Source organism: Bubalus bubalis, chromosome 23 (genome assembly GCF_019923935.1).
Source record: "Bubalus bubalis isolate 160015118507 breed Murrah chromosome 23, NDDB_SH_1, whole genome shotgun sequence".
Classification (NCBI taxonomy): Eukaryota; Metazoa; Chordata; class Mammalia; order Artiodactyla; family Bovidae; genus Bubalus; species Bubalus bubalis.
The window spans coordinates 13,940,429-13,968,130 of record NC_059179.1 but is presented as its reverse complement, the minus strand read 5'-3'; the positions used below and the strand labels follow the sequence as shown (position 1 = coordinate 13,968,130).

The window sequence follows — 27,702 nt, the reverse complement described above, 5'->3', positions numbered from 1 at the left end:
TCAAACTTAGATTAACTCATGATGGACCTTTGCTTAGCTGCCAATGTGGCAGCATGTGCCCAGAGCTCGCCCCTTCAACACCTATTGTCCTCTTGGACGTCTTTGCTGATTCTCTCAAGTCAGCTTCCTTGCTTGTCTGGGCTCCCACAGTACTTTATATTTCCATTTATCTCCCTCAGCTTTGTAGCAAGTAGTTAATTGTTTTAAAGTCTGTTTCTTCTACCATGTAAGTCTCCAGACAGCTGGAACTTAGTCTAGTTTCTCTCACTATTCCTCATAATCCGTAGATTGTGTGTCATTTGTAACAGTTGCTCAGTAAATCTTACCGAATGGGACAAAGCTCAGCATGTCCATGGACATCCTGCAGCTCATGTCCGTGTTTGCAGATCATGTACTCAGCTGTGAGGCAGGAGAATATCCTTGAAGAAACAGAGCATCACCATCAGATATGACATATAAAGACAACACTAGCCTATTGTTGAGCTTCTTTTTTTTTTTTTTTTTGACAACTTTGGTTGAGATATAATTCTCAGTTCACCCATTTAAAACGTACGGTTCAGTGGTTTCCAGTATGTTAACAGAGTTATGCAGTCACCAGCATAATCAATTTTAGCAGATTTTCATCATTCCCAGAAGAAACACAGTATCTATTCCCTCCACTCCCCCAGCCCTGGACGGTAGACCACTAATCTATTTTTGTCTCTATAGATTTGCCTGTACTGGGCATTCCATAAAATACATAGTATTTTGTGCTTGGCTCCTTTCAGTTAGCATAGTGTCTTCAGCATACATCCAGGTTGAAGCACGTGTCAAGCCTAGAGCTTTATGGAAATTGGAGGCCGGGTGATGCTTGTTTCAAGAGCGGCTGTGGCTCAGGCCAGAGGTGAACCTCTTGTTGTTGAGTCACTAAGTTGTGTCCAACCCTCGTTAAAGTTGACCAAACCTATATAATGAAAACTCCATAGATGTGACTTGAACTTGCTTCCCTGAGTCATTTTAGAAATCAAGGTAAAATATATGAGTATCTAATAGAGTGCCTGGCACATGAGGGTCTCAGGGACTATTTCTTCCCTGTGTCCCACTTCAGGTTCTTAGGTTTTAGTAAGAACTTACCAAAGTGAAACAATAGATGAGTTTTTAGTTGGTACTTGGAGTTTAATTTACTGATTCCTCCCCCCACCCTTTTGTTTTTGTCTCCCCAAGGCTATGCCTTTCTGCTGTTCCAGGAGGAGAGCTCGGTACAAGCTTTGATAGACGCCTGCCTAGAGGAAGACGGGAAACTGTACCTGTGTGTGTCAAGCCCCACCATCAAGGATAAACCAGTAAGTAACGTGCAGCCAGCTGTTGCTTTTCCAGAGCATGTATACAATCAGAATAGCTGGTCACCTTCCCCTTGTCATGAAAATGCTGGGAACTAGGATCCTCTTAGCCAGGGTGACCTCGCTATGCTGTAGTGCTGGACTGTTGCTGACGGGGAACTAATAACAAATTTCTCAGTTTTGGGTTTTATACCTTTGAGACTACGTGTAAACAAATGTGCCCTTGTCTTTCACTTTACAGTTCTTTTAAGCTAATTCCTATTGAGAAACTCTGAATTGAGGTAAATAATGCCCTTAGTGGTTTTGGCAGCTGGTTTCTGTCATTATTTCAGATCAAGGGCAGGAGTGATTTATTTATTTTTTAAAAATAAAAGATCATAATCTTCGATGTTTATGTGCCTTTGAATGCAAAGCTTTGTGCTGGGTGGTACCCACAGCTGGCTAAATAGAGCCTTCTGGGCTAGGGGCTTACACTCTAGAGTGGATAGCTTCAAACAGAGAAGGGGAGGGGAAAGATGGAGAACATGGACCCAAAGCCATAAAGAACACACACTTCTACAGAATTTGTGGTTGAGTCTGTGGTTTCTGAGCCAAAGAGTGTGAGTGAATAAGTCACTGGGTGAGAAAGGAAGACTACTTCCTTTCTCCTGACAGAGGGGATATCAGTGGAAAAGAGGCAAGACTGTTCAGGGTGGAAGAAAAAACCTGAATAATACAGCAGAAGTAGACTCCAGGAGGTGAGGAGGGATAGGGAGGTCTGGCGTGCTGCAGTCCACTGGGTCTCAAAGAGTCGGTCACGACTTGGTGACTAAACAACAACTACAGTGATCCCTGAGGAGGTTGGGAGAGGAGTGAGACTTGTGTGTCAAGGCCTGACACTCAGAGTGGGAAATAGAGTAAAAACAGTAGCGTGGATTAAGGGGCAAGGCACATATTTACCATGGGCCCTGCAGCATCCCCTGTAAGGCTTAACCAGAGATGTGGGCTTGGTTAACAGCAAGGTTTACTCTCAGAAACACGTATGGGGAAGGAGTTGTGGTCAGATGTAAAGCTCCCAGTTTGAGTCTTGATTCTAGCATTTAAATATCTGCTTGACTGCATAGTCACCTAATCCTTGCTGCGACTTGGTTTCCTCACTGATAAAATGAGAAGACCAATAGTTCCTCTCTGGGATGTTGAGAGGCTCAGATAAGAGGAAAAAGTATGTAAAAGCATCTGATGAGGTTGGGTACTTGCCCAAACAGCGCTGCTAGTCCTACATGGTGCTAGAGGACTGGGGAGAGCGAGATCAGAGCTTATCTACTGACAACATCTTTTGAAAATCATGGTGACTCTAAAACAGGGTTTATAATTGTTTGCAGAAGAATGAAGCCAGGACTGGCCATCTCTAAGTGGGAAAAGGCAGCATGTAAAGCCGAAGAGCGAGTTACTAAGGAAAGGGAACCCTGGGTCATGTCACAATGATTGATGCAGAAGAAGAGGCAAGGATTTTAGCAAGTTTGAAAGTACCTCTGTAATTTCCAATTTCTAGGGCCATTATCCAGTTTCTATAACAGCAGTAAACAACATTGGATAGGGTAGCTATTCAGGTAGCCATACAGAAAAACCGTAGAAAATAGTAGGTTGGGAAAAAGAGTAGGGGGCCTTTGTTAACTTTGGTCTTAATTTAAACAGCATGGAGAGGCTGTGTTGAGGGAGACATGGAGGCTGACTGGAATGGGAGTGTGTTTCTTCTGAGATAATAATAAGAAAGCTGCAGTAACTTGTAAACCTATTTGGAGTAATATGAAATTAGACAGACTGAGCGCAATTTGGCAGGGTCAGATGTCAGGGGGAAATGGTCACCCTTCAGAGAGTCTGCCTCTGACACGTCAGTGGAAGAGGTGTGAGGGTGAGCTTGGCAGTGTTAAGGTGGGGTTGGTTGTACACTGTACAAGGGGATTTGAGAGGTGTTTGTATCTATCAAATGACAGAGAGCTAGAGGTACATATTGAGAGAGTTATACCCATAGGAGGTGAAGAAACTGTTGGATTGAGGGGAGGAGCCTGGAGATGAGCAGATGGAGCTTGTGTACCTTAGCAGGGCCGTGTCCCTGGCTGTGCGGGAGGAGATGGATCGTGTGCTTGGCCAGGGAAAGCTCACACCAGGACTGGATGTCCCTGTGAGAGGGGATGAGCAGAGATGGTATGGAGGCAGCACCATTACTGTTGAATATTTTCATGCCAAACATGCATATTACCCTTGGTATGAAGGACTTTTGAAATTAAATAGTGTAATTATCTGCTTTGGAAATGTTTATAGGGAAACTAACTTCCATTGTTTGTGTCTCTACGAATTTCTTCCTTATTGCAGTTTCCGTTTTCTGAGCTCAAATGAAGCAGTTTTATTGGAGCTTGGTGAGTTCTGAACGGTGGCCGCCGATCACGTATTTCTTTGACCCAGGCATACTCAGAATTTCCAGCGTAAGCAATTTAAATAAAACTTAGCATGGGAAACATGGAAGTCCCCAAATGCCTGTAATTCTAATGAACTGGATCCCATTTTGGGTTCCGGCTCTTTGGCTCCATTTTTGAAACCTTCTCTTTCTTGGCTTTAGCTCCGCATCTTCCACTCCCAGCCTTATTTGGCCACATTTCCCCCCATTTGCACCCGCCTCCCCCTGCCCAGATTTCAGTACATTCCATCTCATCTTGGTTGCTCCCACAGAAAGTGAGAGCTGGGTTGAACCTTTGGGAGTAAATGAGGACCTGGGCAATAGCTTGAGGTAAGGTCAGCTTCTAGAGGTCACTCACCAGACCAGAGCTGTGACTCTCTCCTGCTTTTCCTACTTTTTAGCTTGGCCGCCTTTCAGGTTCTTAGTGCCCTCATTCTGTTGTTTAGTTCTCTCCAGTCCTCCCTGAATTTCTCCTTAGAAATATATACCATGTTCCAGAGTGATCTCACAGATTTTCTATCCTTGCCCTCTCCCTTCTCCGCAAATCAGCCTCCCGCTTCCTTTGTGTGGATTAGGTTAATCAAATGGTTTTCCTAATACAGTGCCTGATAAAAAGCTTTCCCCTTACTTACCCTTTCTAAGATTGTGTTTGTTTTTTAACTCAAATGAATCTATAATTAGTGGATTTCAGGTAGTTCTATTTCTGGTCAGTGATTACCTTTCATTAAATGACTCCACTCAGACTACTCTATATATAGGTCTGATCCTGAAAGATGGCAAAAGAAACTGTATTTATGGCCTGATAATTGACTGCTCAGTCTTTTTTTTTTTATAGTTTTTTTGGAGTATAGTTGATTTACAATGTTGTATTAGTATCAGGAGTATAGCAAAGTGAATCAGTTATACATATACATATATTCACTCTTCTCAGATTCTTTGCCCATGTAGTCCATTACAGAGTATTGAGTAGAGGATCCCTCAGTCTTAAAGAATGAAAGACAAATTGGCAAGAGCAGGAGTAATTGCACAGTCTCTAGATTTGTGTTTGTCCTTCCCCTCCTCTGGCATGAGCAGTTCCATAGCTCACGTGTCCCAGGCATCCCAGAGGACAGCTGTGTCCTTGTCTGTGCTTCCGGTGAAGCAGGCAGACACTGTGACAGTGGTCCCTCTTGTTACGGGGACTCTACTTTTTGAATGTATAAACAGGCTGATCCTGAAGGTTCAAGACAGCCGACTGATAGCAGAAGAAACCTAGGAGGGTCTGACAGATGGAGGGGCTGAAAACAGGAACCCTGCAAAGGAGGTGAGGAGGACGACGTCATGGTTCTTAACTTCTGGAACACTTTGGCCAGAGATATGGGATAGCAAACACCAAAGGAGTGTCAGAGAAGTTTCTTAATTCTTCCTCCTTAAAATTTATAGCACAATCACAATTTATAAATATCCTAAAACATGACGGATCAACATTGCTATATATTTTTAAAACTGTCTTACCAAACTGATGTGTGCTTATGTAAGGCCAGTTCTTCAGGTTATTGTTCAGGCCATCCACTTAAAACTAGAAAGACAAAAATTGAAAAACAAATGGTGGAGAAAGGAAACTGGAAATAGAAGCTGGTTTATTTCTTTAATTTTTAATTCTACCTAATCTATCGTTCCAGTGTCTCCTACCCCCATTTATATATCAGAGGAACCTCTAGAATTTTTTAGTCACTTTTTTAAGTTACAAAAACAACCGGGATTATTTTGCCTAGGATTTAAGACTTTTCTAGTCTAACTTCAAATTTTTTTCCAACCTTAACTTTTTCTGCTTTCCTCCTGAACCCCATATTCCAATCAACTAAAGTATTTCTGCCCCCATTTCAATTTCTAATTCCTACCCTTATTTTCAGACTCCTCTCAAATGTCATCTCTTTTATGAAGCCTTCTCTGATCACTGCACCATCCTATAGTGAATCATACCTTCTATTATAGCTATCTCCAGCCCACATATAAATTTAAAAAATGCTGTGCCCTCCTTTTTCCCTTCAAACCATATTTGAATGCCTACTAGGGACAAGGCCTTAGTATTGGTTACTGTGAATCAGAATACTTTGAATCAGACATAAAAACAAGTGTTTAAAAGCTTAATAGTATAATGAGTAGATTAAAAAAAAGTGTGTAAAAAAAAAGTGTGTAAATACACAAATTTATAGAGCCTGGTGCATAAAACGTTCTCAAATATTTGTCAAAGTAATAAAAATAATGACTACGATGAAGATAAAATGTAGATTAATTATTTTGAACAATTCATAGGTACCATGAGTGATGAAAGAAAGCTTCTTGGATGAAGTGTCACTTAAATGGGGCTTTGAAGGATGAAGGGAGTTTGGAGATTGACCAGAAGTGTGGAGATGTCGGGGAATAGACATTTTGGAGAAACTTAACAGTACGAACACAGAAATGAGAAATTGTGTGGTATGAATGCAGAACACTTCAGATGGAACACCAATGTATGAAGGGAATAGAGGGAAATTTAATTGGGAAATCTTGATTGATGGCCTTAGTCCTTGGGTTTTGGTATATTTGCTCAAACTCTTTCATTCCCCACCTACTACTTCCTGAGACAATAACAATAATTTTATCGTGACTCAATCAAATCTGGTTTTGTGTACTATCTCAACCTTGGAAATCTTCAGCACTCTGATCTTGATTTATTTATTTGTTCCTTGGGTCCTCAGGGTAAATTCCTGATTTGGGCACCTCCCATCATAAGAATTTCTCCAAAGAAAGAATTCCTCCTCTAAACTGAGAGAAATACCTCCTATTCATAAGTCCTTTTTTTTTTTTTTTTTTTCCCTCCCTGAATCTCTGAATTTGCAAAGGGGTCCAAAGTTTCGTAGTGCTTAAGTCTTTGGAAGTTGTTATTCCTTTCTAGAAAAGCCTAAAAGATGCTGCAGTTCCAGTGTACAAGATGGTAACCAGGGGATGAAATAGCCAACCCCATCCCCTAAAGGACTGTGTTCAGTGTTTTCCAAAGTGTGTTCTGAAGAACACTTGTCTCATCGCACACTGATCTCTTGAAAGGATCACTGACAGAAGAAGGTTTGCTCTTAATAATAACAGGTGTTGCTTACTGGGCACTTCTGTAGATTTTATATCCACTTTCTCCTTTAATTAAAGATTCCATAGCCAAGAACATTTGGGAAACATTGATATATTAAAGTTCTGAGGAGTTTTGCAATAAATAAATGTGTGTAAGATTGTTTAACCCAGCATATTATATACCTCTCTGGGGATTATACTTGTGAAGATTCTGGTGGAATTAGTATTCCGTGAAGCTCGCTCAAAGAGTAGGCTTCGTCCCAGGAAAAACTTAGGTAACTTGAGCTTTTATGTGTACATTCCTCTCAAGAGTTTTAGTGAACAGCATGCCAGGGACAACATCCTTGCCCTAGCACCATGGAGCTGAAAATACACATTTATGTAGACATTGGACAAAATTGTCTGGCTGCAGAGTACGAGTGCCTGAGGCTATGAACCTAGAAGTTAAAATAGCTGACTCTAGTGCCAGCTTCATTGTTAAATCATTTTCGAGCTTTTCCAACTGCTAGTTCTGTTAGTAGCTTTAAGAAGAGTCTATGGGTCATTTCTTAATGCATTGAGAACAGGCCATATGAGATTGGAAAGGAGAGAAATTAATCGCTCACAAATAAAAATGTATTTTGACTTTTGAAGGAAACTCTTGCAAAGCAGAGCTGGTGGCCAGTGGCCTGGAGGACAGGGAGCCTTGCAGGCACAGGACATCATTGCAGCAGAAAGAGAGACTTGGGGTCAGAGAAACCTGTTGCAGTCCTGAGTTGGTTTCACACTGACAGATTTCTTTGTCTTTAAAGGAGGGATAATTTTATAGCATAACAGTTATGGTGAGTTTCAATGTGACGGTGTGTGTAAAATGCCTAGCACAGTGGGGCAGTGTATGCTCAAAAGTGCTAGTTTCTCCTTTCTTTCAAAAGGAAATCATCTGTTATGCTTATACTTTCTAAGTGATGTGGGAACATCAGAAGTGGTGACAAGCACTAGGTAATTCTGATCACTGAGTGGGTCCCCTGGTGGCATCAGAAATTTTCACAAATTAGGCCCAAGCCCTGGGGCACCCACTAGTGAGCGGACGTACAATAATTCCATGTCTCTGGAAGGTAGCTTTTGGTGGAGTGAGCAGAGTGATCAGGCAGCTATAGAGGGACAGCTGCTGGACAGGTTCTTACAGCACCACTGTCTGCCCCTTGGGAAAACCTTCATTAATTCACCATTATACTGAAGAGCTCAGAGCACGCACTAAGGCTTGGCTACTGTGCTGAGCAGTCGGAACCCACACAGAGAAGTGGTCTCAGCCTTAGAGGCCCCTGGAGTCCAATGGAGAGAAGTAGCCATGTAACAGTAAGTGGAGTAAGGAGTCAAGGTGCTATGATGGAAGTATTATAGACAGTAGTTGGGCAGGGGAGCCGAACAGCAAAGTGATCAGGAGTCCCTGGGGGCTTCCCTGGTGGCTCAGATGGTAAAGAATCTGCCTGCAATGCAGGAGACCCAGGTTCAGTCCCTGCGTTGGGAAGATCTCCTGGAGAAGGGCATGGCAACCCAGTCCAGTATTCTTGCCTGGAGAACTCCATGGACAGAGGAGCCTGGAGAGCTATAGTCCATGGGGGTCTCAAAGAGTTGGACTCAACTGAGTGACTAACACACATGTAGGTGTTCCTGAGGGAGTCTGCAAAACCTTTAGCGGGAAGGTATTTCCTTGAATCTTATGAATGTTAAGTCCAGATATTAATCATATCATCTAATTGATAATGGCTATATTATATCAAGTATAGAGCAAGAAGGTGTACATTACCATTTTGGGGGCACAGTTTATGCATGCTCTATTTTTGTACTGGGTGCCCTTATGAAACAGTATACAGAGTGCAGTTGAATTGTTCAGCAGTAACTGAAGGTCCCAGTGGAGCCTGTGGTTTTTGTGCATCAGGCTGTGCAGCTTGGCAAAGATGGCAGCAGTTTCCGTCTTGTACCTGCACTATTTCCTGATACTGCTGGTGGGCCTGGGAGCATCCTAGGAGAGTGTAAGAGAATTTCCTGGGATTACTTTTGGGTTCCTGTCTAGGAAGAAGCCTGGCTATTTTGCTGAGGTTCTCCAGGGCTGGCAACCTGTTGGTGTCTGAGGAATAATCTTCATTTGCTTTGAGTCCCAGTGGAGTTCTGCCTGGTGGCCCCAGACCTGCCCAGAGTATGGGAGTCATATCAAGGCCAATGACTCTGAGCAGCTATTAAGTCCTTTCTGGCCACTTAACTGTAGAAGATACAGGAAGGGCATTTCCTTTTCCTCTCCATTGGGTGGAGGACAGTATTTGAGAATAAGAGGTAGCACCGAAACTCCTCAAAGGTGGCTGAGCTGTTTGTTAGGGCATTTGTGGTGAAAATTAGGTTGAGATAAGATACCAAATACGAAAATACTTTGAAGAGTCTTAACCACAATTATTGCCGTTATGACTCTTTAGTTTTATAGTGGTCATAATAATAAAACAACCCCTTGCACCGTGGATGAGATAAAGATGCCTCACAAACCACAGACTAGCTTATCTGTGATACTATGGGGCACTCCAGTCATTCTCTGAGGTCTGTGATGCTTAAAATAGAACTGCTGACAGCTGGGGTGGGTTCGGGTTCATTACCACTACAGCTGAGCTGTTGCAGCTGTATGTCCACAGACCTAGGTTTAGCTGACTCATCCTGGCTGTCAGAAGAGCTGGGATGCTGCTTACTGGGGAGAGCAGTCCTGATGGTTCTGTGCTGTTGTTTTCTGATTCATGTCTATTAAAAGGATTGTAGGATTATGGAGAGAAAAATGGAGACATTTTCCTAAAGAGCTTGAGTAGGAGTTTGAAGGGAATTGAAAAGAGGAAAAAGGAAATGGGGCTGGGTTGGGGGGATGCTGAAATATAAACTTTATGGGTAATTTGTGGGAAAGAGAATAAATGGCCTGAAAGAAGGGTTTGGTCAGGTAATTTCCTAAACTGACCACCAGGTTGCACTGTTGACTCTGAACAGTTTGGTTGCACTTTGGCGATGCCTTGAGCCCCGCAAATGAAAAGGAAGGCACCACACAGTAGAACCGTTCAAGTGGTAGGTATTTGTAACCTAAGGAGAGGACCAGAGCAGGTATAGGATGAGATGTGCAAAGTGAGCTCAAGATAACATTATTTATTGGTAGTGTGTGCTTAGTCACACAGTTGTGTCTGACTTTTTGCAACCCCCATGGACTATAGCCCACCAAGGTCATGTCTAAATTCTAAATAGTGGTCTGAACTGAGAGAGTTCCAGAGCTATAGGGAGACTTGGTCATGAACTTGAAGCCCTAAGACTTGTGTTTAAAACTGTTCTTGCTAAAACTGTTCTTATCCTGTTATTAAAGATACTATAGAAATGCATTTTTTATTTAACTTAGAGGCTTTTGCAAATTTTCAATGGCATTTCCTTTTTAGGAAATATTGTTATAGCATCCTATCAAAATAAATGAACTGCATTATATTTCTTAAGTTTTTTCCCCTAGAACTTAGCCTAATCTTATCCCTATTAATGACTCTGTTTTAAATAAAATGAAATTTAAGTTATTAGGTTGGTACAAACATAATTGTGCTTGCAGACTGTGAATTTTAAATCATTATAACTAGGTTTAAGCACATCTTTATTAATCAAAACAGGAACCATTACAGTCAACACATTTTTTGCCAATGAGAAATAAATTTGCTTATTCCTATACAATAAAAATCCATGCTTCGGGATTCACTGAACTCTGGGAAAGCATTTTCTGCCTCCTGCTGGTTGTAGAGGTGTTTTCCCTGCAAAAAGTTGCCAAGTTGTTTGAAGAAGTGGTAGTTGATTGGGAAGAGGTCAGGTGAATATAGTGGATGAGGCAAAACTTTGTAGCCCAATTCGTTCAACTTCTGAAGTGTTGGCGTGTGACGTGCATTCAGGCATTGGGCGCTCTCTATTGACCAGTGCTGGCTGCAGGCATTGCACTTTTCAGTCCATCTCGTCAACTGCTGAGCATACTTTTCAGATGTAATGGTTTTGCCAGGATTCAGAAAGCTTGTAGTGGATCAGACTGGCAGCAAACCACCAAACAGTGACCATGACCTTTTTTTGGTTCAAGTTTGGCTTTGGGAAGTGCTTTGGAGCTTCTTCTCAGTCCAGCCACTGAACTGGTCATCACCGCCTGTCATATAAAATCCACTTTTCATCACACATCAATCGAGAAATGGTTCGTCGTTGTTGCATACAATAGAAGAAGACGACACTTCAAAAACGACAATTTTTTTGATTTCCGGTCAGCTCATGAGGTACCCACTAATAGAGCCTTTTCACTTTTCTAATTTGCTTCAAATACTGAATGAGCATAGAATGTATAATTGTAAGAGGATCAGCTTTGATGATTGCTCTCAATTGGTCATTGTTAACTTCCGATGGCCAGCCACTATGCTCCTCATTTTCAAGGCTCTCATCTCCTTTGCAAAATTTCTTGAATCACCACTACACTGTACGTTCGTTAGCAGTTCCTGAGACAAATGCATTGTTCATTTTGCAAGTTGTCTCCACTGCTTTACGACCCATTTTGAACTCAGTACCAACTGTTGCTGTTATGTATTAAGTTGTTTTAGATTTCTTGAAAGCTGTTGAAGTCATTTTATGGTATAAATTCATATATTTATGCTATCAATCTTTATGTTTGGTTTTTGCCTTTATCCTTAAAAAGATTTTGCCTTTGGAGATAAATAGTTATACAAAGCCAATTATTAAATCAGAAGATAAAAATTTAGAAGACTAATAATTCAGCTAGAAGGTTTATGGTCCTTACCAGAACTTCCATCAGAATACATGCTTAAAAAAGGAACTGAAACTCAGGGAAAACCATTTTTGTATTAATATTTTCTCTCATAAGTGCTTATGGAACAAAACATTCCTTCGTGAACTGTGTGGTAACTAAACCTTTCTAACCAGAGATCACAGGCTGGAGCCCACAGAAATGATCTGGCCTGCAGTTAATTTTGTCTAGCCTGTACAAGTGACTTTCACATTTGAATGAATTCCCAACATTCAGAAATCTTGGAGTTTCACATAAAAATCTGAATTTCTAGCTATTTTTGAGAAATGGAAAAGTCTGACAATACATTCGCAAATGATAAATACTAGCTGAGAGAAGTGTCTGCTTCCTTTAAAAGGAGTGGTTTAACACAGCTGTATTTAAAATAGATAACCAACAAGGGCCTACTGTATAGCACAGGGAACTCAGCTCAATATTCTATAACAACCTAAATGGGGAGAGAATTTGAAAAAGAATAGATACACGCATATATGTATAACTGAATCACTTTGCTGTATACCTGAAACTAATACAACATTGTTCATCAACTATAATATAAAACAAAATAAAAGGAGTGATTTACTCTATAGCATCACTGCCTGCCTACTAACTATTGTCCTGGTAACCCTACATGTTTATGCTACCTGTGCGGCCCTGCAGAGGTTCTGTGTTGTGTGACCCTTGCTGTAAGGCTGTGGCATGGCCAGAGGGCTCGTGGGTGCTGTCTGCCAGGTAGCCTCTTCCTGGAGTCACCTCTGTAACCAAATGTGATCAGGTTTCTTCCGGAAGTGGTGTTGGAACCATGTCAGTTTCATTTAAAGTAATCTTCACCATTCTGGTGACAGCCTTATCTTTTCCTTAGGTTGTTAAGGCTTTTACTGCCCAGCGTATATAGCCTGTTTGACAACATAGTAGAAGAATTGTTATACAAAGACATACACACACACACACAGAGTAATCACTGTGGATGTAAAAGTTGTTTTGGCAGCGGAAATTTGTGTTGAATTAAGATAGAGGTCTAATTTCAACATTTCTCAAAAAATTATTAAAGAAATAAAGACAGTAAAAAGTTATTTTATTTATACTGTATTCCTTTCTACAAAATATTTGAGTCAGCTTACAAAGTATGGGACTGAAAGAGTAGAGAAACCTATGTGTTTGTGTGTGTGTGTGTATGTGTATGTGTGTCTTGGGACCAGAGAATTTATTCAAAGAGTAAGTCAGAAAGATAGAACATGAATATTAGACCCTGATGTCTGAGAATAAACCTTAGAAGATGGAGAACATTCCTGAGTAAGAATGGTCTTATATTTCAGAAAGAAACTAAAGTGTGAATGAAACTTCTCAGTGCAAACAATACCACAGTATTTCTTGCTTAGCACGTAGAGTGTGCTGATGTTGGCCTGTGTTGACATTTCTCTGAATTTGCAGTGGCGTGAGCTTTGAGGAGCTGTTTTGTGATGGCAGCTGGGAAATGTGGGTTTTGTGAATACAGTTAATCATTACTGTCTCCCTAGTCTTCTTCCTGTATTTTTCCCAAGAATAGGGTAAGGGAATGGGTTGTGTGTGATGTAATGAAGGGGTGGGGAGGGTGTTAGAGGGAAGAAGAGGCAGCAGTCAAGCCTCTCAGCAGGCGGATTTGAGATCTGCAGAATTCTTTGAAGCAACAGCAACCTCCAGCTATTGTATGAGGCGTCATTTTCTGTACTTCTGATTAAATGAAAGCAGAACACTATGGATATTACACATGAATTGTTTTTATTTGTGAGCCATATGATTGAACTTAATTATCATAAAGTAAATAGAATTACCAGATCCTGAAGCTACCTTAACTACTTTATTAGGGATGAGACTAGAAGAAAAAAGGGCTCTGTACAGAAAAAGATTTGCCCTGTCTTTTGTGTGTTGACATTAGAATGCTTTTTCTTGGTGTCAGGAAATTGTGTTTTTAATTAAACATTAATAATGAGCCCTCATGAAAGCATTTGAAAGTTACGTTTTATTGTATTGGTGAATCTGTCTTTGTGGTAAATATCAAGGGATTGATAATTTAGACAAACAGACCAAATTTTACAAGGAAAGAACTAGATTTTCTTTTCCCCCCATGTGGAGATTTTATGGCTTCCAGTAACTGCTGAAGGCAACTGTGTCATAAAAGCTCCAAAAGCTGTGTGGGGGGTAAATTTTGTAACAGTTGTAACGAATGTGTAGCCTGTTTCTAATGAGCAGTGCCAGTCTTGGAGTTGATTCAAGGTGTTTTGAAAGTGTCATTGGCAGATTTATCTTTCAAATAGAAGAACTACTGGATATATAAGGCAAGCCACATAAAAAATTGTCATATATATTTCCTTGCATTAAGTGTTGATGGTTGAGCAATGCGAAAGTGAAACATTTTGTTGATACTAAGGAAGTTAAAATTCAGCTGTTTTGTTCCCTATCCTAATCAATGAGTTGAAAGGAGAGGCATTTTCCTTAAAAACCAGTACTTTTTTCTTCGCTTTGACAACGGGCCTGCTTGAGCATGTGGCCAACTGAGCGTGTGGCCAGGTGGTTTTCAGGCCTTGCTGAAACTGGCCTTTCTGTATGAGAGGGTTTTTTGGTGGTTGTTTTATTTTAAGCTATTCTCTGATAGTTATGAATTGAAAGGAATATGTTTTAAGGTTACGATTCTGGTGAAATACTTTATACGATAAGGATAGCGTAGTATAAACTATGGGCAGGGAGTCAGAGTCCCAGTGAAGAGATATTACCAACTAGAAAGAAATATGTCATAGAGATTTCTTTTCTTACTCTTCGAAAATTTACTTGAATTTCTAGACTTACCTTTATTTTACTGGACTTATTTAGGAAAATCAGATCAACCAAAAGTAGATAACTCTGTGACCTTCAGTATTTGATATTGCTGGTAATTGTGTGCTAACTTGATAAGTGTTAAACTGTGTTAAATCATATTGCTGAAAGATAAATGTTTTCATTTTAGGGGGTGATAATTTAAAACCCAGACATATAGATAATTTTTAGAAAATATTCTAAAAGTTCCTGTTCCCTCTTTAGGTGAGCTCTTAAAAAGCTAAGTGCTATAATGTGACAGGTTATGAACAGTTTAACGTGTTAAAATGGATCTTATTCAAAACCCAGACTCTTATCTATAAAAGACTACCCTTTTTTAAAACCACAGGTGGTTTCTGAAGGTTTCACAGCATATGTCTAGAGATTACATTAACTAATAACTGGATTTTGTTTGGGTTGTGTATGTTGTACAATGCACAAATCAGTGGGTTTATCTTTAGTCACCTTATTCTCATTTGGGGTTAATGGAAATGAAGTAAGGACCAAGTAAACGACTTTTTTTCAGGTGCAAATTCGACCATGGAACCTAAGTGACAGTGACTTTGTAATGGATGGTTCACAGCCTTTGGACCCCAGAAAAACTATCTTTGTTGGGGGAGTTCCACGACCCCTTCGAGCTGGTGAGTGGAAATAGTAACACCACAACAACAAAACCAACAACAACAACAACAATCCCCAATGTGTTTAGTCTTCAGTGTTTTCTAGGCTTCTGGTCAGCTATACACAATCTCCATAAAGAAGGCCGTCATATCACTTCCACTGAGCTGACCCTTAAATGTTTTCTGCCAAGATGTTGTATTTTCTTATGCCGCAAGAGTGAATTTCATTAAGCTGGTATTTCAGAGGGTTGGATTCTAATTAGTGATTCCCTGTTCAACCAATTATTTAAGAAATAAAAACAGTGCATTTGGCAGTGTGCATTGTTGGCCAGTTAGTATTGTTACGTATAACAGGAAAAGAACCCCGTCAGAAAGCTGTCCAGTGAAGCTGTGTGCACTTGCTGACAAACCTGACCACTGCTAGAAACTGTGTCACTGAAGATCAGACTGAACTCTTCCCAAGCAAAACGGATTCCTGGTTTTTTCTTACATACTTTATGTATTTGAGCATCTTTAATTTGACTTCATGAAAGCGCCCCTGTTTTTTGTTTTTTAAGTTCCTTTCCAATGATTAAATAATTGTGCCTGCTGGAATTGGGCAGTATCTTAATTGACTGGGCCACCAAAGACAAATCTAATCGCTTGTTAGATCAGTATGATTGCCTGTGGAGTATAGTAAAATTATTTGTGAGAACAAAGTTTATAAAGAGCTTTAAAATAGCTGAGTTTATTTTTTTAATCTAAGATGAAAAAATAAGCTAGCCATTGCCACTGTGGTAGCAAAGGGCAGTGTTATCTCATGTTAGTGTAAACAAGTGGACTCAAGTATTCTACTTAAAAAGTAAAAGAAAAAGCAGAGATCATTAAAGCAAGCTGTGAAACAGCTCTGCGACTTTCGTGACTTCATTCTGAATGTTCCTCAACTTTTCTAATGCATTTATTCAAATCTCAACTCCAAGCTACTGCTAAAAGTTTAGGTCTCTATAAAAATGTATTCATAATTCCATTTTGAAAGACCTTAAAACAAATTAATTATGACTGGAGTTTATAATTTTATGGTATTTCAGAAAGTCAGGTGTCTTGAGTCTTTTTCTCATCCTAGTGGCAAACTTGCCCAAAGAAAGAAAGCAGAGCAGCAGAGATGCTTCCCCCTTCATCTGCCATCAGAATAAAGTCTAAGCAGGGCCAACTCAAACGTGAACAGCATTATGAGATGAGGGCCAATGCAACCCTTTGTTTCTAAAGAGCTTGTGCTTTAAAAAAAAAAAAAAAAAAAAGTGTGAGTAGGGGCGCTGTGTAATATTCCTGGCTTTTTCTAACTGGTGATATGTTTAGGAGTGGAGAGGGAGAAAAATCCCCTTTCATAGTCTTTAAACTGCAAATATATTCTAAAAAAAAGAAAAAGGATATTCCTTGCTAGTATTCTCGCTGTTCTTTTTTGCAACTAAAGACAAACACAAAGTTTTAATATCTTAGCCCTTTCCCTTTTTTCTTAGATGGGAATCTGAAAAAAAAGTATTCTGAAAGAAAAGTTCCTGCAGTTGTAAAAATAACAAAACTGACTTTAATCTCATGTCTGTTTTAAGTCACAGATACAATAGTTTATAACTAAATTGCCTTTTTAAACATTATTCATCCTTTATTCTTTCTGTTTAAATTATTTGAAAGGGTAGATATGGACCTGTATTTGTGATAATCTGTTTTTCACTGTTCTATGATCACACTAACAGCAGAAGACAGGAAACCCAAGATGCTGAATTGTATTTTTTTTTTTAACATTCTGTGTCTGTAAGATGATACATGTTCTCGGGTTAAACAGGAATTATATTTAGTTATCTAGTCAGAAACTGGACTTTGTGTTCCCTGCCTAGATAATGCATGTTTTATAAATTTCAAAGTTTGTTTTTTTTTTAAGTAAACTAATTTCTTTTGGTTTAAAATTTTGTTTTTGTCATTGTTGGATATTAATCTGTAGTCACTTAGTCTAATGAAGGTTCCCCCATGCCAGCACCTCCTATAAATGTAGCTAGTTTCTAGAAGGCTAAACAATCTACATTAGCGTCCTGGAATTTTACTCTATCCAAGACTTCCAGATTGGAGGCCGAGTATTCTGGATGGAAAGAGTTAACATCTTTAGCTTTTATCCCCGTGCATAGAATTGAATTTCTTTGGAACACACTGAGCTTTGTGGACCGGTGTGTGTCTTGGAATAGAAGACTGTTTTTAAAAGAATTCAGTTTGACTTTGCTAGACAATCGTAAATTGAATACAGTGCAGTTCACTCAAACAGCAAACATGTATTGAGCACGCAGTGTGTTACTGGCACTGAGAAAGTGCACGTCATGCCACTCTTGCAGAACAGGTCATCGCCTGTAAAGTCAAAGATTTCAGAATGGACTAATAGAATACCAACCCAATTAATTGAATACTAAATTATTTTCCTTAACATAATATTCTCAATTTTTGGTTTTTAAATATTTCAGGGCATTTTTTCCCCAGGAGTATTGTGGTTTGAATTCTGGGAAGTCTTGGAACTATTTTAGGCACTATATAGAAGATGATCTTAAACTAGGTATTAGTGCTGGTGCTCAACAAGTGCGATTTTGTGTGTCCAGATTGATTTTCACCTTATCCTGGGCCATAAATGGTCCTTTAGCACATTACAGTGAATAAAGCATTATCACTCAAGAATTATCCTTTTGGATCTCATAAGGTTTTTTGTCTTTGATATTTTCCCATTGTAAGACAGGGACCATTATCACTAATAAATGATAATATAGTCCTTTATCACTTAAGTAGAAATGCACAAACACTTCTGAAGATACAAGGCAACCTGTTTTAAGTGGATTGCCTTGACTGAGTTTAGGTTGTTCCTTCTGATCTTTTGACAAGCGTGACTTTTAAAAATTCAGGTTGGAAAAAAAGTCAGGGGCCTAGAAAAATTAGCCTGAAAGTGGGAAAATATCGATGGAAAATCTCGATGAGTTTACCCAAAGTTGGATTGCCTGATTGTTGCCTTTTCTAGGTCAAATAATTTCTACTGTCTCTTGTCTCTCCCTCCCATCACTCCTGTCAGTGACAGTGGCAGGCCAGGGATGGTTTGCCTGAAGTCTCCTGCTGATTCTAGATCTTGCTTTCCTTCCATTTCCTGTCTCTCTCCACCCCCACACTAGGAAAGGCTGTGGGTAGACTCGCCATGCCACCATGTGGCTAAAGTGTACATATTCTTCAGAGAGTCAGTACGAGGAAAGAGGTGGTCCATCTCTCTTGTCTGTCTCTCCTCCTGCTACCACCTGGACATGCAAGAGCATATTGCCACTCTTCATTCACATGTTGTAAGCAACATGTCTCAGTGCAGAAATCTCCCTGTTGCATATCCCTATGGCATGAGAACCTTTCCTGACAGCATGTCTTTGCTCTGATAGCAAGTAAGTGCCAGGCTTGGGAGTTTTGAGGAGAGACCACCAGGAAAGAGTGGAAAAGGAAGGATCTGGTCCCTGTACTCTCCCCTGGTTTGTAACCATAAGTATCTTCTGACTCGAGCTTCTGGGCCTAGACATCTCATTTGGGGGCTGCCTGAGTAATCCAGCTTTGGGAGCCACGCATTTCCAACTTTGATCAGGCTTTAAAAACCCTCGGTCTTCCTTTCTTGTTAGAGGCATCTGTGAGCTGTTCCTCCGCTTTATGACTTCCTCCTGACAGTTTATCTGACCAGGTCCTGCAGAAAAGATCAGTCTTGAGTTCCTGGAGCCTGCCAATTGCCTATCATCTTTGGATCTCTCACCTTCTTAACTATTGTTCTGATGAGTCTCTCCTGTCTTTTTCTCCCTAATATTCTGCTATGGATCCTGATATTTTCTTCTCCTCATTCTGCCCTGCCTCCCTCGACCCCAACTGTTGTGAGGATGGTTTTCTATGGAAATTCTAGAGGAAAACATTTTTTTGAGGTAAATATTCACTAATGTATGGCATACATCTAGAGAACATGATGAATTTTTCTAAGAGCATTTATTCCACACATTCTGTGCAAACATTCTGGTAGGGCACACATATTAGGAATCACATCCTGATTTGTGATTTAGGAAAGAGGAGTATTATAACCATATCCTTTTTGTTCAGTGAAGTGGTAGCAGACAGAAATCATCTTATGTCAAATTGGGCAGCACTAGAAGCTTTTTCTTTCACCCAGTCCCAAGTTCAGAACGAGTTGTCTCAGATAAACTCCAGAATTGGCATACTGACTTAATTCACTGCACTGCCCTTAAGATTAAGGATTTTCTAATGTTGATTGGTGTTTGTGAGCTCCCTCCTCTAGGAAAGCACACCCTCACCCGCAGCTGATGTCAAAGGTTGCCATATCAGTGGCAGTTTGAATAACATTAACTTAAAGCTTAAGACTGGGATGAACTGGTGCTTATGGAGCAGAAACCAGGCCAAGTTAATGTTAAGCAAAGATTTATGAGTTAAGCAAATGTTAAAGAAAAACAACCCTTGGACAAAACAAAACATTTGAACGCTGCTCTGTGCCCAACAGTATGCCCAGAGTTCTCATATATGTTTAATCCTCATGAAAACCTTCTGAGGTTGTAAGTGGTAGACTTTTCATCATAGAGATAAGGAAACAGAGTTCAAAGGGGGTGATTAGTCAAGACCACAACAATAAAAAAGCTAAGGCTCAAACTCAGATCTCCAGACTTCAAGTCTGGGACTCTTTACACAGAAGGAAGCTGCTTTATCAGGCTGAGATCTGAGATTCTGTCTCCATAACAGTAATAACAGTCAGCCTGGTACCAGCTCGATTTAATCAACTTAAATACTCTTACCGCTAAGACTTAGTTGGTTGTTCATACCATTTATTTGAAAATATTCATAACTTCCCATACCTCATGCAGAGTGGAAGCTTATGAGCATTTCCTCTACTGAAGATACGTGAACGGCTTTTGTGATCCAACTCGGCAATTGTAAACTCAGAAAGTTCACCTTCGAGTTGAATTTTCCTTTCTTTCAGAAGTGCAAGCCTCTTTGTCACCCTGAGGTGCCTTATGCCTCTTTCCTGTCTGCTTTGTTATTTCCAAAGAGGAGAAATGGAGCTTCTGGATTCATGATTTAAAATCTGAAAAGATGGACGTGTTGGTATTTCCCTCAGGAACCCTCATTCCTGCTCTGTCCCATTTGGCTCTCATAGTATCTTGGACTTCTACATTGCCTTAGGCTAACTTTGAAATCTAATTAAACCTTAGGAACAGGACCCTGGGGTGGGGCAGTATGGGAGAGTTATCATGATTTTCTTTCTGTTGAGCTGATCCCTTTCAGATCTTTATGAAGAATTGGGAGCAAAACAAGTTGGGGTTCAGATTCACCTCCAGGGCATGGTCACCACAACCCAGAGGAATTCACGGACATACTATACGCTACATACAACTGCAGAATTTTTGTTTCCTCTCTAGTCTGGGACAAGAGCCAGTGTGTAGGTGAGACTTATAGTAGTGTACTGTTCTCACGGAACAATTGTTTATGAGCTGACTTGAGTTATCATAAGAGCATAGAACATCTTAACCAAAGTACAGAATGCCCTTGGATATGGCTACCAGAACTCGTAATTTCCCACCCCTGTGGTGACCAGACAGACCCTGTTAACACTGTCTGGATGGGAAAGAAAAAAGAGAAGTGGTTTAGAGACATCTGACTTCCTCACAGACTCTGTCTATGCCTGCTGTCACCTCTATCTGTCTGAATTTCAACCTCTGGGACCCTCATCTTCCTCAGGTTAAATGTTAAGAACGTGCTCCTGGGAGATAACGCTGTCCTTGTCATCTACAGAGGATGGTTTCCCATGAGGATTCACTGTCGTACATTTAGTAGGTGGTTTGACTACATTTTCCAGATAAGACATATCCTTGATCAAAGACTCACATTTCAAGAGCAGGATGGAGTTCATAATGTATAGGTAGATCCGTGAAGGTTTTAGTTGACTTTTACCAGATCCTTACTGCTTTTCTCCTGTTTTTCTCTCTTCCTCCCGAGTAGTTAAAATGGTAGCCCTCTTGCTGGCTCAGCTTCCTCCTCATTCAGAGGAAGAGAATTTATATGGAACTTTCCTACATTAACTGATAATGCTCACTGTAAAGAATCCTTTAAAACCTAGCCTCTCTGAGTAGTTGTATATTATGACATCTGTAGGTGAATTTGTATCTTCCATATAAAAAGTATTTTCAGATTAGAATTTTGTAGGACTTTAGGAAAGCTTGCTTTGTGTTCGCTAGTTACCTACGTAGTAGATGAATTAAATTACTCTTTTTTTTAATGTTGTTTTTTACCAACTGGTTACTTTTCTCAGTAATTAGAAATGCTGTTTAGTACTTAAGTAACATCCCGCTGTCCTTTGAGCCCAGCATGAGTTTAGGCAGCAGGAAGTACACTTTTAATGAGGACTTGCTGACTGAGTAAGGACCAAATACAAACAGCAGTTGTTGAGTTATTATTTACTTTTCTTCAAGGATCATCAGACTGTTGAGGTTTTTGTAGCTAAAATATAGGTTAAGGTAGAGAAATGAGTAGTCTTTATATTCTTCCCCCCAAAAAACTTTCTGTAGTCACCTTGGATTCTTTCTTCTAGCTTCTCAATAAATTGTCCTTCACTTGAGTAAGACTTCATTGGCTCAAATGCCTGCAGGCTCTTGGGTGGCCAAGAAAATGAGTGCACATAAGCTTCTAAGTGGAAATTGTTAATTTATATAATTTTCATAAAAGCATAAGTGGATGAGGGTTTCTTTTCTCCTGTCAGAACTGCTTAACTGCCAGTAGCATCAGCCATGACTGAATCTTTGGGCCGAGAAGATGATTTTCCAACAGCCAGATTCACAAAGTGCTTGTGGAAGGTGCTGTCTCTGGCATCTGTGGATCCCTAAAGTTCCTTTGGAGACCAAGATGCCGTAGAACCTCTGGTTACAGTAGTTCTTGTCTTCAGCTGGAGCTTCAAGCTCTCTTTCTAAATTAGACACTTTCTTGAGTCCTTTCTAAGGGTAGGAGACAAGCTCATTCAATCCTTTGCCAACATTCGTCTCGGGTTCAATCCCTGGGTTGGGAAGATCCCCTGGAAAAGGAAATGGCAACCTACTCCAGTATTCTTTATTCTTGCCTGGGAAATCCCATGGAAAGAGGAGGCTGGTGGGCTCCAGTCTATGGGGTCACCAAAGAGTTGGACACGACTTAACAACTAAACAGGGACATGACTCTTACTGCACTGTTTAAATGAATGTGATTTCTGGATCCTGCCCCAAGACCGAAGTCAGGGTCCACTTGGGTTCTAATCAGCAATATTTCTTTGACTGATATGACTCAGTGATTCTGATCATAATGGGATCATTGGGGTAGCTTTCTGCTCTTCTGTCTTTAAAAGCACTTATTCTCTGGCTTAATTACTGCTAGCTTATTTACTCATCTTCTGAAAATTACCTGTTGGTTGTTAAGTCATTCTTCCTATTAGAAACAGAAGCTTAGAAATCAACTACCAGTATTAAGCAGTCTGGTTTGAAGAAGTCAGATAGAAAGACAGCCTTTCTTTCACAGCAACATAACTTTGTTACTGCCTCAGCAGCTGCCTGTTATAGGGACCAGAAGTACATGGCTTTCCTTCTGTTCACAGAAATCTGGTGGCGTTCTTGCATTATTAAGCCCTTCAGCCCTTGAACCTGCTGCAGAGCTCTCCTGCCACTCCAGCCTGTGCAGCTCTCTTTCTCCCCAGATACTGATTCCTGTGTAGCTCAGCTGTCTGGGGGCCTTTGCACACTGGCTGTGGCCCAGGTCTTCATCTGTCTTCCCTGTCCGCTCCTTTCCAAATACCAAGTGTAGGTATTTGAGGAAGTGGGTTCTTGAGTCATTCCCTAGGAGTAGGGCTAAGTCTTTTGGACTTAAAATCATGTGACTGGCCTGAAAGGAATGTTCATACCTGGAGGAGATGCCATCCAGTATCAAGTAAACAATTAACTTCAGGCAGTTTGGATCCAGGTAAGTAACTGCTGTATGTCTCTCCATGGTACCTTTTGATGAGGACAGTTGTAGAATATCAGACCTTTGGAATGTCCAGTTTCCAAATGCTTCTGTCCAGGTGTTTTGCAGATATACCAAAGAGCTCTAGTGAAGACTGCAGACCAGACCTCTGGATTTATAGCAGGGTACAGGATGGGTGTGCTTTTACTGCCTTTGTGGCAGCTTAGTGTTTCCTGGTAATTATAAGCACTCAATAAATGTTTATTGCTGCTATTATCATTTTTAGCATTGTTATTTAGAATTTAGTGTGAGAAATTAGTGTGCAGATTCCTCAATTGAAATAAACTCTAAAAATCTTTTATTTTTTAAAAAATTGTGGAGAGTTATTTCTAGGCTGTAAACATATTGCCTTTAGAATTAATTCTTTCTATAGCTTAATCTTAATTTAGTAGTGTGACTTTAGTAATTGCTTTCAGCCCTAGGGGTCAGTAAGTAGACTGTTGATTAACTTGTTAGGGCACCTGAAATGCTTTGCCTGCCCAGGGTCCACTCTAGTGGACTAAGCAGTTAGAAATTAGAAAGGAGGGTTGCTGATAGATCATTTCTTTTATACTGTTGCTGAAGTTCTCATTATGTAAATTTGTGTGTGTGTGTAAATTCTTTCTTTCTTTTTTCATTTTGTTTTCAAATATCCTATGAGGAGCTCCCCTTCTTGAGTTCTAAGACTGGTGTGGACACTCTTCATGATACTTAACATGGGTTTTCCATTTCTTAGTTACACTGCATGATTCTTCCATATAGTCCTTCCTTCTCCTGGACAAGAGACCCTTCTAAACATTTATACCAAATGGTATTTATTTTCTTGCAGTTGAACTGGCAATGATCATGGACCGTTTATATGGTGGTGTCTGCTATGCTGGCATTGATACAGACCCTGAGCTGAAGTACCCCAAAGGTGCCGGCCGTGTGGCATTCTCCAATCAGCAGAGTTACATCGCAGCCATCAGCGCTCGCTTCGTGCAGCTCCAACACAATGACATTGACAAACGGGTAAGCAACTGCTTGGGGTATCATTGCTATGGGAAAGAAATGAAAGTTATTCCATGGGCCCTGGGGAGAAAATCACCTTATGTGGTATTAGTCCATGAGTCCATCTAGGCTGCCTGAAAAAGAGAGTACCCTTGGTATTTAAGGCGTTAATGAACTTTCTGTTTCATCCATCCCTGGGGCGATGTTACACTTAACGAAAGTAATGCTGCACAATTTAATGAAGCAAACCAGTGCTGTTTAAAAGATGATGCCAGGACTTCCCTGCTGGTCCAGTGGCTAAGACTCAGCACTCCCAGTGCAGGGGACCTAGGTTCCACCCCTGGTTAGGGAACTAGATGCCACATGCCACAACTGAAGATCCCGTGTGCTGCAAGGAGATCCTGGCGCAGCCAAATAAATAAATAAATATTTTTGAAAAAAAGATGATGCCAACAGCACAGTATCAAAGATTGAGAGCCTGTTTGACCCATGTGGTCCTCTTAAAACAAAGAACTTGAACTAACATTTAATGTTAACATTCAGGAGTATACATAAAAATTTGAAGTTCCCATTTCTCTTAAACTTGCAAGATCATATGCTATGCTATGCTAAGTCACTTCAGTCGTGTCCGACTCTGTGTGACCCCATAGAGGGCAGCCCACCAGGCTCCCCCGTCCCTGGGATTCTCCAGGCAAGAACACTGGAGTGGGTTGCCATTTCCTTCTCCAGTGCATGAAAGTGAAACGTGAAAGGGAAGTCGCTCAGTCGTGTCTGACTCTTCGCAACCCCATGGACTGCAGCCTATGTGATAGCAATTGCTGGAGCTGTTGTTAACAGTAGCTGCTTGCTGTCCCCTCTAGTCCCCTCTCCAACTCTCTGTCTTTCTCCTGCTCATAGCAAATAGACAGATCCGTTACCTGTCTCCTTGCTCATTGACGTTGCCTGCCTGGCCAGTCGAGGCACTCAGATTTGCTGTCATCCAAACAGGAGACAGTAGAGCTGGAGAGCATTGGTGTGCTCAGTTGGGTTTTGGGACAGACGCAAGTTTAAATCCTTAAACCCCAGTTCTGCCACTGTTTGGAAGCTTGGGGGACTAGAAGGAGTTAGGAGCTAATCTGAGACCTGATTGATAGAGTAATGGAGCAAGGGGGAAAACATCAAGCCTTGGACACCTCCATATGCAATTGTTCAATGGCTGTTAATGCTTCCAGTCAAGGCTGTTTTGGGGGCATACACTGGATGGGAATAAATAAAGTAGTAAATGTGTTTTCTTACCAGGTGTCAACTCCTGTCTGTGGTTGACTAACTGGTTTTGTGTAGCAGACCTAAGTGTGTTAGGAGGTGAAAGTTTCAATGGGTGATGGATTTTTTTAAAGTCAATAAGATAACATTTTCTTTAAGACATAGATCAAATTACAAAAGCCAGTGCTTAAAATAAAGTCTATTTGCTACGTCTCTGGGATCCTTAAAAGTAAGTAGTGGTGGTTCATTTTTTAATTAAAATGAATGATTGTTTTACAAAACTGTGAAACACTCTAAATCAGTGGAAAGTCAGGGGTGATAAAGATTCAACTCCATTCCTAGTTTTGAAGCGCCCACAGCACCCCTTTGGTAGCAGTAATTCCCCTACAGACTGTGAGCTCCGCAAAGCTGGGCATGGTGTCTGCCTCATTCTCTGCTTCCCCACTGCTTGATGTGTAGATACAGTTGTTGTTTAGTCACTCAGTCGTGTCTGATTTTTTGCGACCTGTGGACTGTATCCCACCAGGCTCCTCTGTCCATGGGATTTCCCAGGCAAGAATACTGGAGTGGTTTACCATTAACTTCTCCAGGTGTAGATACAGGAGGTGCTTGGTAAACCTTTGTTGGATTGACAAATGGTGCTCTGTGGAGGGTTCTATTAACTTCTGCTGCTGGTGGAGTTGCTTGTGCCTGTATGTTTGTGAATCTAAAACCCCAGATGCCATTACATTTAGATTGCTGTTGCCCCTGTCACTGGTGAATCCCAGGCAATAAACTTAACCTGAAAAGTGCTTGTATTCTCATCTGTATCCAAGTAGCTTTCTTTTTGTTCCCCTCTGAAGCCAGAAGGTGTGAAACTGCTCAGGAGGTAGGTCCTAAGGATGATAAAAGAAGATTCCACTTTTCCTTTGCCCCCACCCTAACAACCTCCTGTCTTACTCCTTCGTTAGAAGGAAGTGCATTTACTCCAGGGTTTATGGTATTCTTTGAACTCCTTTAAGAATCTGGAAAATTCAGGCACTATTTGTTTTATTGCCTACTTCTGCTCTCACCTTTGCGATACTTATGCCCTCAGCATTGATTCCCACAAGACTTAGACCTAGGTAAAGAGGAAAGAAGTGACGTTTCTGTTGTTAGCATAATCACAGGCCATGCTATAGAAAAGTGTTTGGCTCATCAAACTTCTCAGGAACGCCATTGACTCTTTCTGCTCTTTGCATTTGAGTTACCTATACCCTCCATACCTTAGGATGGTCCTTGATAAACATTTAGGGTAGCAGCCAGTTGTAATAGAAGGAGTATGGAGTTTGGAGCCAGAACAGATCCTAGTACATTTAAACCTCTGCTGCACCAATCACCAGACCTCTGGTGACCCCAAACAAGTTACTTACTGCCCAGAGTCTTGGGTCCTCATCTGTAACTCCTGGGGAAAGTCTGAAGATTAAATGGGATTTGAAGATTGAACATCCAGAGTCATATGGCAGTTAAGATGTTTGCCTGGCACTTGCTGATTTAACAGTATTCATCTTGCTGGAAGTGTACTTACACTGATGTTGTTAATATTAAATGGCTTGAATTTTATCATTGCTCTGCTGAAGATGCAGTGAAAAGTTACGCTGGTTAGTGAAAAGAGCCCTGGGCAGAGTCAGATGGCTGGGTCTAGATGTGGTCCTGTTCCCAGCGGGCTGTGTGATTTTGAGCAGGTCACTTAAAGTCTGAGCTTCAGAATAAGGACAATAATAGTAATAGCTTTGTGTACCCCACTAGATTGTTGAGAAGCCCAGAAGAGATACTGAAAGAGAAAGCAGTATATACAGTGTGACTCACTGGACAGGTGTATAGTGGGACTGTTGCGATGCCACATGGTGTCAAAAGGGATCTGTTGGTTCCTTCAGTGCCCTGGAATGAGAATCATGTGAGTGGGAAAACTGAAAATTACTGCAAGTGATGGATTCCCTTCTCTCCCTGTCTCCCAGCTCCATCTTCATGCTCTTTGTTCGCGCTGACCAAGGTGCAGACCATATTCTTTACTGTGAGAGATGGAGGCCAGCTTCTGTCTTGAGTGGGGCTCCTTTTCACTGGTTTTCTGTGAATACTGTACTCTCTTCCCCCAAACATTACTCTTTCCTCTCATTTTCTTCTTGCTTTGAACATAGCCGGCAATACCTTTGAGCTTCCCTGGTGGCTCAGACAGTAAAGAATCTGCCTGCAGGAGACTCTTGGTCAGGAAGATCCCCTGGAGAAAGAAATAGCAACCCACTCTAGAATTCTTGCCTGGAGAACTCCATGGACAGAAAGCCTGGTGGGCTGCAGTCCATGGGGTTGCAAACAGTTGGACACAACTGA

At 40.8% G+C, this 27,702-nt stretch overlaps 1 protein-coding gene across 8 annotated transcripts in view; it reads left to right on the top strand.

The window, feature by feature from the left end:
• The window catches only part of CPEB3 (cytoplasmic polyadenylation element binding protein 3), a 202,131-nt gene that overhangs the window by 145,174 nt on the left and 29,255 nt on the right, over positions 1-27,702 (top strand). For all 8 annotated transcript variants that reach the window (XM_025273915.3, XM_006073697.4, XM_006073696.4 and 5 more), the window contains 3 exons: positions 1,204-1,322; positions 15,003-15,117; positions 23,954-24,135. In XM_025273915.3, coding sequence (XP_025129700.1) covers positions 1,204-1,322; positions 15,003-15,117; positions 23,954-24,135 — 416 coding nt within the window. The remainder of the gene's footprint in view (positions 1-1,203; positions 1,323-15,002; positions 15,118-23,953; positions 24,136-27,702) is intronic.